An 11,242-nucleotide genomic window follows, 5' to 3' on the forward strand; every position below is an offset into this window, starting at 1 on the left:
ACCTTTTTTCAATACAGTACGTACGTAGACGCTTATGCATACGCATCATCACTACGAACGCACGCACGCACATTGGCCTATCCCTATGAGCACCTCCCAAAGACCAAGTTGACACGTCATCTTAAGATTGATGAAGCCGTCACAAATGTCTTCGTAGTCGACGGAAACATTTCTTTTGACTGAACGCGCATCGTTGAAAGGCCTGCAATAAATTCATACAAATGCAAGCATCAGTGTTAAGTTTAAAACTTGAATCCTAGTGGGCGACGATACCATATACTCCTTCGTCTCCTCTGACTCGTACTCGGACGTCTCCGATGGCTCTGACTCTGACGGCTCCGCCCCTCCTGCCATCGACGGCTACACAAAGAGATACAGTCGCACCAGCGACCGCAAGGGGAAGGGGACGGCGAAGAAATGGTGATTTCCTCTGCCTTTATTAGCCTCCATTTTATCTATGTTTTAGTACGAATTAGTACAGTTTGGCGATGAACTGTGAGATCATTTGGTTGTGTATGACTATGTTTGTTTGCTACTATGATCTACGTCTGTTTATTGTTTTGTGTTGATCTATGTATGGGTGGCGGATTAGCTATGTACGGCTGTAATGCTCTTATAAGGCTGACGTGGGTGGTTCAGTCGTCTCAAAAAAGACATGGGCATTTTTCTTTTTCGAGGCACACAACATTATTTATGTTAAATTGCACACTCGGTGGTGGGAGGGAAAGGCTTGCTTGCTACTGCATTGTGTTTGTTTTGATTTACACTTGGCCATTATTCGATGGACAAGTTTACATATGTGCATTGCATTTGTTTTGATTTTGTTTAGTTTTTATTTTATTTTCCCTCTTCTTTAAGGGCAATATCAGTGTCACTAATTCATTCTTCTTTTATAAAACTTAGTTATGGTTTTTTATGTTCAATTTCATTTTCTTTCTTCTTTAAGGGCATAGCAGTGCCACTAATTTATTCCTTCTTTGCAAGAAATTCACCATTATATGTTTATACTTGCATATTATACAAATGCGCATTTTTGGGTAAATTTGTGCAACTTTCTTAATTATTTGGTTTAGTTAATTTATATTTTCTAGCTTTTTGGAGGGTAATATTAATGTCACTAATTCATTCTTTTGAGAAATTTATATGCTTAAGTTACAATATGTGTGTAAATTATATTAGAGCGAGGAAACAGCACTATTATATGCTTATTCTTTTCGTATTGCAAAATGTGCAATTTTAGTGCAAGGTTATGTGCAAAATAATTCAAGTTTTTCCTTTACCTTTTTTCTTAAAGGGTACTATCAATGCCACTAATTCATTCCTCCTTATAAAACTTCGTTATTTTGATTTTGTTTTAATTTATTTTTCATTTACTTTCTTCTTTAATGGTAACACCAGTGCCTCTAATTCATTCTTCCTTATAAAACTTCATTATTTTGACTTTGATTTTATCTTAATTTCTATTTCATTTTCTTTCTTCTTTTAAGGGTAATAGCAGTGCCACTAATCCATTCTTCTTTATAAAACTTGATTATTTTGATTTTATTTTAGTTTCTATCTTCTTTAAGGGTAATACGAGCACCCCTAATTCATTCTTTCTTAGAAATCTCTTTTTTTGTGGAACTTTCACTATTATATGTTTATTCTTGCATATTTAGAAAGGCACAATTTTTGTGTAAATTGTGTGCAATTTTTTTTCATTAACTGACTTAATTTCTTATGTTTTCTTCCTTTTTAAGGGTAGTACCAATGCCACTAATTCATTCCTTCTTATGAAATTTCATTTTGTAAAAAATTCACTATAAGCTTATTTTTTGCATACTATAGAAATGCAATTCTCTATGTAAATGGTGCGCAAGTTTTTTAATTATCTGTTTTCGGAGAGAGAGAGAGAGAGAGAGAGAGAGAGAGAGAGAGAGAGAGAGAGAGTTTCATTTCCAATGTAACGTTTGGGTGAGACTTTTTTTTGCCAGTAGCGGCTTAAAAGCGAAGAATGTTCATGTGATGCCTATACCAGAACGATTGTTCTCCAATTCAGGTACAAAGTTGCGTGCGTTCTGTAAGAATATTTTGATATTCAGAATGGCATGTATAATTTATCGGAATGATTGGAATATTAAGTTGTCTTATGTGATGGTTTCTAGACATAAATGAGTTAGAATTACAATGGGTTGAAATACCCTTTTCTCTCCCTTCAAAAAAAAATGATGGTACCAGCATATGTGTATGTGTATATATGTATTGCATGCATGTATGTAAAAATAACTACTCCCTCTGTCCGGAAATACCTGATGTAAAAATGGATATAAATGGATGTATCTAGAACTAAAATACATCTAGATACATCCATTCCTTGGACAAGTATTTTCGAACGGAGGGAGTATATGTGTGTGACAGTGCACATAGAGTACAACAAATCACTTTGCGGTTCCGGGTGGTTTTGCATGTGATGATTAATTGAATGCTAATGGCCGGTGCATAATATTGCACATGAGATTGGCTGGTTCGTTGTTGCATGCACATGTCCCACCCAAGGGATAGAGATACTCCTACAAGATAGGGTGTGGGGGCGAGCGAGGGTACATTTCCAAGGAGATTGTGCAGCTGTGTGCATGCATGTATCGCAGGCAAGTGGACAAGGACGGCTTTCAGCTCCGTGCCAGCCACACCCGAGCAGCACTATCTGGTCGGATCATGCATGGATGGATTCTATCGAGATCGATCCATCCAGCGCGCTCTGTCCCTCCATTCCAGCTGCGAGCAAATCGACCCAAACAAATATGTGGTCAGTCGACCGACCCAAATTTTATTTTCAGTCGCCGCTCAGCTCCAACCTCACCGTTGTCCTAGGCCATTTGGGACAACGGCCTCCCATAACTACGCATACATTTGATTGTGTTGTTGGTCAGCAGACATGGACACATATTGTTAGCTGCCACCGGGATCTCTGTTGCACAGTACTAGACTAGCCAACTAGCAAGAATCATGCTGCACTTAACTCTATTTCCACTTGTACGGTGCACTTGGAAAACAAGAAATGTACATGTGTGTTCAATAATGCCACGTGATCTGATCTTAAGCAGATCTGGAGGATGATCGTGGTAACTCTAAAGAAGTTGCAAATAATGTTCAAGGACCAGATTCGGGGGGGAGGCGGAGGCGTTTGATCAAATGCTGCCCTGCCTCATCAGTTCTAGGGTTCATTGAGCCCATCACGGTTTAAGCAGGAGGAGAGCACGCGTTTCACGGGCTGGGCCCCCAATCCACACGCAGGTGGCCACGCGGGAGCTAGTTGGGAGAGGTTGGGGTCGACGCTGGTGTTGAGGTACTAGTAGTAGTTGCTGTAGTGCACGTCACACGGCCGTGGGCGTGACACCACATGTGGTTTTCAAATCCGTTGCCTTCCTTCCGCAGTGGAGGGCCCTGCCACCAGACAAGTGTACTGTAGAAAGGAGACGTTCGTGGAGGTGGCTGGCAGCCTAAACTTGGGGGTGGTGTTTTTTTCAAACACAATACACACGCAAGCGGTACATGTTCATACACTCATCTTTATAAACGTACACACACATTCTATTTTTATGAGCATCTTCGAAAAACTGAGCCAACATATCATGTTAAAATTTACGAAGTCACCGTAAAGTTAAACCTGATGGGCAGGGGATACCACAGTTTCTCCAACCCACCATAGATTGGTTCGCAATTTGGGGATGGTGTTGACGTGTATGTTGATGGCTACAACCTACAAGTAATTTCTTTCCTTTTTGCGTTCCCGCTGTTTCATTTTGCTTGCAAGTTGCTGTAGTGCACGTCATGGTCGGGAACGGTGCTAGCTACGGTAGTGCACGTCATGGCTGTGGCCGTTACACATGTTGCCTTGATGTCGCAGTGAAGAAGGGCCCTGCTGCCTGCCGGAGAAGCAAGCGTGCGTAAACAGGAGATGGACTTGAGGGTGGAGAAGATCTTCAAGGTGGCTCGCAGGTCACAACTTAGAGCATAGCAAATCTAATCCTCAAACGTTCACGGACATGTTCACGGACACTGATCGATCAAGTCTTAAATTTCTGCATCTACATCCGGATACTTCATAGTAGTAGAAATCTTAAATCCATATACAAAAGCATGCAAAGAAAAAAAAATCCTACATACTACATAGATCAACTAGTCTCTTCCTCGTCGGAGATGTCACTATCTTTGTGCCCGGCGCCGGGTACATGGGCAGCAGCCGCAGTTCCGGCTCCTGCGCTCCTCCGCGGTGGCCTGCGCATCCATCTCCGCTTCAACCTCATCGAATAAGGCGTTGGTCACCGCCCGTTCCTGCTGGATGAACCGCCAGTTGGCCTCCACATAGGCCTCATCTTGGATGGACTACAAGATGGCTTGCTGCTCCGCCATCTTGTCCGCTTGGGCAACGGCAAACTTCGCCTCCGCCTGCCCCACTTTGAAGCCCGGAGCCGACACCAGCTCCTGCTCCGCCTCCTCGTCGTCCTCCATCGGAGTCGGCTGCTGCTCTCTCCCTCCTCCTCCTCCTCCTCCTCCTCCTCCTCCTTCTCCTCCTCCTCCGCCTGCTCCTCCTCCTCCTCCAGTTTCGGCGAGTCGGGAGGCAGCCCGACAACGATGCGGGTAGCGCGCCTTGCCCGGATTCCCTGTTGGATCTCGTACCGGCGCTCCGATGTGAGCATGGCCTAGGTGGTTATCTTCTTTCGGACCATGGCGAAGCCGATGAGTGTGGGAAGAGAGCCGGAGCGGGAGAAAGGAGGTGGATGGGCTTGGGCTAGCGGCGCGGAGAGGGAGGAGATGGATGGGTTAGGATCTGGGGACACCAGCCACCTTAAATATAGCCGGATTTGACTTCGGGCGGCGAGCCAGACCGGCGCCACGCGACGTTCATACCCCATCGGAGCAGATGTCCGTCGAACCATCGGGTATCCTGGTGATTCCGCGTGGAACCCCAACGTCAGTCGGACGTGGCAGACATGCCCGAGCACACCCAGGCGCCCCATATCTGATTTATATTTGGGCTGGATATGAACCTCGTTTGAGGCGTCTGTCTGGATCAAATTTTTATGACCGGACGGACCGCCCGGACATTTAAGGCCGGTTTGTGGCGCCCGGCTGTAGATGCCGTTAGACTTCTTTCCTTTTCCGGCGTAAGCATGTTTCCTTTTGTGCTTGTGTGTGTTAGGTGGTCCCTGTGCTCGTTTGGTGCTGGTTCTTGCTGTAGACGTTCGGTGCTAGTGGGCCGGAGTCAGTGTTGCCACCCCACTGCTGAGTGTGGGTGGTTGTAGTCTAGTGTACGTACGTACTTGTCTCCGTTGTTTTCAGCCTCTGTTGTTTCTCATGCACAGTGGTGTTCCCATTATGCTTGACTGTTGCCTTTCTGTAAAGCTGGGCAGAGATGCCGTTCCTGCTTCCTCCAAAATGGAGCGTCGAAGCTGAGACGAGATAAATAAAGGCCCTGTTTGGTTCAGCTTTTATCGTCGGATTCCGCTGCCGCGCAGCAGAATCTGAACCAAAGGACGAATCCAGCAGAATCCGATTCCAGAAATTCGCTGCCAAAATCTGAATCAAAAACGGAAGCAACTCAGGACGTGTTTTCCAAAATCTGATTCCGCTGCGGATCAAAATCTAAAAAAATTGTATCAGCTGGTTTGCCAAATGACCTACATCTTTTTTAAATCAGATTTTTCACAACTGTTTTTTCATAACAGATTTTTCACAGCTGCTTTTAGAAATCCACAGCCGAACCAAATAGGGCCAAAGAGTACCCATTCCCCGCCTTGACCGATAATTTGTACGCTTTCTGTAAGAAGCCCGGCCGTTTCCATAAGCGTGAGAGCATCTATTCCACTCTTAGGTGGTGATGGTACGGCGGCGTCGAGGTGGCCGGTTAAGCGAGCATCTGTCTAGCTCAAGCCTCGTTCAAACTATTCCCCTGCTGCCTTGATTGGTTGATTGGCTGTCAGAATGGGATCGGACAAAGGACTGAAGATCATGGGTCCATATCATCCATCTCAAAGGATATATTCCCACTCTCTCCGTCGGCATCCTCTTATTTTTAGTTATCATCTATCACATCCGCCTTCTTCTTCCCCTACACGCCTTACGTGCACCGCGTATATAATGGAAGCAAGTTAACGGAGGGAGCACCACCGGGCAACACACCACGTACGGCGCTTCACCGAGGACAAGCTTGGAAGAGGGATCGATCGACAATGGCGTCTGCTGCGCTCCCGGCGGCGGCGGCGGCGGCGGTCGAGCCCAAGAAGAAGAGCAACTTCAAGTACGCCTGCACCTGCGCCCTCTCCGCTTCCATGGCCACCGTCGTCCTCGGCTATGGTACGTGCCTCCCTACATTTCCGATATACGTATCAAAGGCAATCGCATCTTCTTCCTTTCGCCATGCATAAGCTCCGTACGTCTGTCCACTCCAGACGTCGGGGTGATGAGCGGGGCGTCGCTCTACATCAAGGAGGACCTGCGGCTGACGGACGTGCAGGTGGAGATCATGATGGGCATCCTCAGCGTCTACGCGCTCCTCGGCTCGTTCGCCGGGGCCAGGACGTCCGACTGGATCGGCCGCCGCTACACCGTCATCATCGCCGCCGCCATCTTCTTCGCCGGCTCCTTGGTCATGGGCTTCGCCGTCAACTACGTCATGTTCATGTTCGGCCGCTTCGTCTGCGGCATGGGCGTCGGCTTCGCCATCATGGTCGCGCCCGTCTACACCGCCGAGGTCGCCCCGGCCTCCACCCGCGGCCTCCTCACCTCCTTCACCGAGGTCTTCATCAACGTCGGCATCCTCCTCGGCTACGTCTCCAACTTCGCCTTCGCGCGCCTCCCGCACCACATCAACTGGCGCATCATGCTCGGCATCGGCGCCGTCCCCTCGGCCTTGCTCGCGCTCATGGTGCTCGGCATGCCGGAGTCGCCCCGGTGGCTCGTCATGAAGGGCCGCCTCGCCGACGCCAGGGTCGTGCTCGAGAAGACCTCCGACACGCCAGAGGAGGCCGTGGAGCGCCTTGACCAAATCAAGGCTGCCGCCGGCATCCCCCGCGACCTTGACGGCGACGTGGTCGCCGTGCCCAAGAGAAAAGGCGGTGACGAGAAGCAGGTGTGGAAGGAGCTCATCTTTTCGCCCACCCCGGTCATGCGCCGCATACTGCTCGCGGCGCTCGGCGTCCATTTCTTCCAGCAGGCGACTGGCTCCGACTCGGTCGTGCTCTACAGCCCACGCGTGTTCAAGAGCGCCGGCATCACCGGCGACAACCACCTGCTCGGCGTCACATGCGCCATGGGGGTCACCAAGACTCTCTTCATCCTTTTGGCCACCTTCCAAATCGACCGTGTCGGCCGGCGGCCGCTGCTGCTCACCAGCACCGCCGGCATGCTCGTCTGTCTCATCGGCCTCGGCACGGGCCTCACCGTCGTGGGCCAGCACCCGGACGAGAAGATCACGTGGGCAGTCGGCCTGTGCATCGCCTCCACCTTGGCCTACGTGTCCTTCTTCTCCATGGGCCTCGGCCCCATCACCAGCGTCTACGTCTCCGAGGTCTTCCCGCTGCGGGTGCGTGCGCTCGGCTTCGCGCTCGGCGTCGCCTGCAACCGCGTCACCAGCGCCGCCATCTCCATGACCTTCCTCTCCTTGTCCAAGGCCATCACCATCGGCGGCAGCTTCTTCCTCTACGCCGGCCTCGCCGCGCTCGGCTGGCTTTACTTCTACGCCTTCGTTCCCGAGACGCGCGGGCAGCCGCTTGAGGACATAGGGAAGCTTTTCGGCATGAAGGACGCCGCCGTCGAAGACGACGACACCGCCACCAAAGACAAGCAGGTGAAAGCAGCTGTGGAGATGAACTAGCTAACGTACGGCCGGAGAGTGGGTTTCCTCGTAACATGCATGCATGCATGCAAGGGATGGATCACCATCCATTGGGGGTTCTTTTGAGTTTCCTGCTACTTCTTTCTTGGGTTTTTGATCAAATTCGTCCTGTTTTCGGGATGTTTCATTGTGTTTTTTATTTTTCCACCAAAGTGTATCAGAATGTTTCGTCGCCTACTGACAAATAAGAGTGTGTCTTGTCTTACATTGAATTTACCGATACACAATGCTGCACGATGAAACATTTTGATACGTGTTGAAACAAAAGGAAAAGGCTAATGTAACACTCTTGAACAACACTACAACAAAATTTGCAAAACCCATAAAATATAGCAGTGAATCCCTCCGCGGGATATCCCGTGAATGGTAAGATTGATTTTCTCATGTTGTGCCATCGATATATATAACTGAAGAACATGGCAATATTGGTGTCACGTAATAAATGTCAAGAGAATTGTTTCAGGATTGGATCAATTGAATATACATATCATTAATATCTCATTAGCACTTGCATGATGGATGACCTTACTATTGACATATGGCCTAGAGGAAATAATAAAGTATTTATGTATTTTTCATGTTTATGATTAATGTTTATATTTTCATGCTATAATTGCAATAGTTCTTGAATGTTAGATTCAGAGAAAATGTCAGTTGTATGTGTGGAAACATAAACACTAAGTAGCTCCCTAGTTTCGTCTCTAAGACTAGCTCATGTGTCGCATGGTAATCATGTTTTCTAGATCACAAGCTAAAAGTAACAAAGATGCCATAATGAAAGTACATTGTTAGTAGGACAATGTTGTTGGAAACAACCAACTAATGATACACTACGAGATCACATCGTCACTCTGTTACTAGTATAATCATATCAAGTGTTAGGATATACTCACGTCTTTAGACCATGAGAATGTCGTGTACCTTCATGTCGGCCACTTACTTTGGGGTTGTAAAACATTACCCGTAACTGGGTAATTATAATGCAACTTTCAGGTATACGGAAAAGCATGTCTAGGGACTCGATAGTTCAAGACTGAGATTTGCTCCTCCGACGATGGAGAGATATGCTCTGGTCCATCTCTATATTACGGTAACCATCATCATCTAGCCAGACAAAGCGTGATATAATCACGGGGATACCGGAATACGAAAACGAGAAAAGAGAACAAAACCGTAACGAGGATAACTTGGTATTCTCATTGAGTTATTGCTTCACAAGGATACCAAAAAAGTCTTGCCTCGGGTTTTGTTATGTATCACGAAGCAAAAGTAATTGTGTACACAAACAAAAATTACCCTCAATAAATATATTCGTGTGTATGTCGGAATCAATATGGGTGTCCAGATCTTGCTATTGATTATTGACCAAAAGGTGTTCCGGGTCATGTCTGCATATTACCGAACCTGCAGGGTCACACGCTTAACGGTCATCAGTTTGTTGAGTACTAGGTGTTAAGAGTACGAGAGAAATGTAGCGGAAATGCTCCAGAAATATCAGATGTGTTTCAGAAGTGTTTTGGAGGAAACTGAAAGTGCTACAACAATACCACGAAAGTCACAAAGTACCTTCGAAGGCACTGGAAGGTCCAAAAAGGTCCCGATCCCCTCTTAGGTGGTGCAAGGGGTGGCATCCATTTGGGTTGAAAGGGCCACATAGGTCTGCGACACACACGCACCCTCCCTCGGAGGGCAAGCTAGGGTGTGGTGGCCAGGGTTTGAGGGGAGGGCTCCCCTTTGATGTGCGGCCCTAGGGGGAACGAGAAGAAATCCTTGTGTCACAGACGGCACTGGCGATTGAGAAGCGCATAGAGAAGCAATCCATAACCCTGCAACAATCGCCGCCGTACTCACCACCCACGCATACCGGGGACACAACTGCACATGAGAACAACAAAGACAAGTAATCCCGCCATCGCACAATATAAGGCATTTTTGCAAACTAAAAGAGTTTGCAAAAAAATCTTATAATATGGACGAAAGGAGTACGTACACTCCAGCCACCCATGCTCGGCAGTGGCAACACTCTAGCCCACCAAAACGAGTACGCGGACCACCTAACAAACTGAAGGAAACAACATTCTTCAAGCAGGAGCAGTAACACAAATGGAAAAGAAGATTTTAGCTGTGATCTATTGCAAAATCTTATCCACCTTTGATCAAGCCTATCTCCTCTTTACGCTTCTCTGGTTAAAGGGCCCTCCACTGCAAAAGAACAACAACAGATTCAAAAACAATATGTGTCACGCCTACGCCCGTGACGTGCACTGCACCAGCTACCACCTCAAAAACTCGCATCGACCCCAACCTGTGAGAAGGTTGCGAACCAAACTATGGTTGGATTTTTAAGAGGACAGTGACATCCCCAGCCCACCAGAGTTCAAGTCCTAGACTTGACATTGGTTCTCGCGTTTTCCTGAATTTTTTCCAAGCTTTCCGGCTATGTGTGTTTCAGCTGGAGGAGACGTTCCCATCGTACGTTCATAGAGATGAGTGTATATGAGCGGTTTCGATTGTACTGTGTTAAAAAAACATGTCACAAGGTCCATTTTTTAGGGGTAAACCATACTTTATTCAATGTTTGGAGTAAGGTTTACAAGAATTACAAACGGGTTGTGGGGAGATCCCATCCACAAGTGGCAACCCACATCTAAAGAAGAAGAAAACTTACTCCCTCCTTCCATCTATATAGGGCCTAATGCGTTTTTCAAGACCGTCTTTGATTATTGATAAAATTTATACTACATGCCATGCATAATGTGAAAATTATATCATTGAAAGCTCCTTTCACATACGAATTTGATGATGTGCTTTGTGTAAGTTGCATGTCATATATTATTGCTTTAACATTTGGTCAAAGTTTGCCTCGAAAAACGCATTAGGCCCTATATAGATGGAAGGAGGGAGTAGCTAGATTATGAGAATCAAAGTTCATACTATGTCCTTCAAAAATAAAAGCGCAGCTAGTAAAGTCTCTCACTCGAGCACAAATTTCCTTGATAATAGCATTGTGCCTTCCTTCCCATCAATTCTTTATATCTCCTACAACTCCCGTGCAATCACATGCAATAACGATGCGGTCTAGCGATAGATCAAGGGCTAATGCCAATGCTTCGCGGCATGCCAGTGCTTCCAACGTCGCTGGTTTTGCTATGTCCCTGAAGACCATAGCTGAAGAACTAAAAAAATTCTGAATGATCGCAACACACCAGTTGCCCCGCTCCTTCCATTTCTAGCCAGCCCACCATCAACTTGGATCTTGACCACTCCCACACCCGATGCTCTCCAATGACTCGCGCTTTGCTTCGCACCCAGTGGTGCAACTTGCGCACCAGGACTACCAGGTTCCACAATTGTATTTAGCTATGC

General features: G+C 47.1%; 1 protein-coding gene across 1 annotated transcript; it reads left to right on the top strand.

Annotated features, from left to right (window-relative positions):
* The first annotated feature begins 6,091 nt into the window (after window positions 1-6,091).
* Window positions 6,092-8,088, top strand: LOC125531513 (putative polyol transporter 1). Its single transcript, XM_048695895.1, has 2 exons — window positions 6,092-6,336; window positions 6,432-8,088. Exons 1-2 carry the CDS (start codon window positions 6,213-6,215, stop codon window positions 7,853-7,855), a joined length of 1,548 nt encoding a protein of 515 aa, XP_048551852.1. The 5' UTR covers window positions 6,092-6,212; the 3' UTR covers window positions 7,856-8,088.
* The last annotated feature ends 3,154 nt before the right edge of the window (window positions 8,089-11,242 follow it).

The sequence above is a fragment of the Triticum urartu genome, chromosome 1, assembly GCF_003073215.2.
Source record: "Triticum urartu cultivar G1812 chromosome 1, Tu2.1, whole genome shotgun sequence".
Classification (NCBI taxonomy): domain Eukaryota; kingdom Viridiplantae; phylum Streptophyta; class Magnoliopsida; order Poales; family Poaceae; genus Triticum; species Triticum urartu.

Bases quoted from the DNA above. Each gene is read 5' to 3' on its own strand.
- LOC125531513 (XM_048695895.1), top strand. From the start codon at position 6,213: ATGGCGTCTGCTGCGCTCCCGGCGGCGGCGGCGGCGGCGGTCGAGCCC. The intron at 6,337-6,431 runs GTACGTGCCTCC...TGTCCACTCCAG, and splicing joins CACCGTCGTCCTCGGCTATG to ACGTCGGGGTGATGAGCGGG.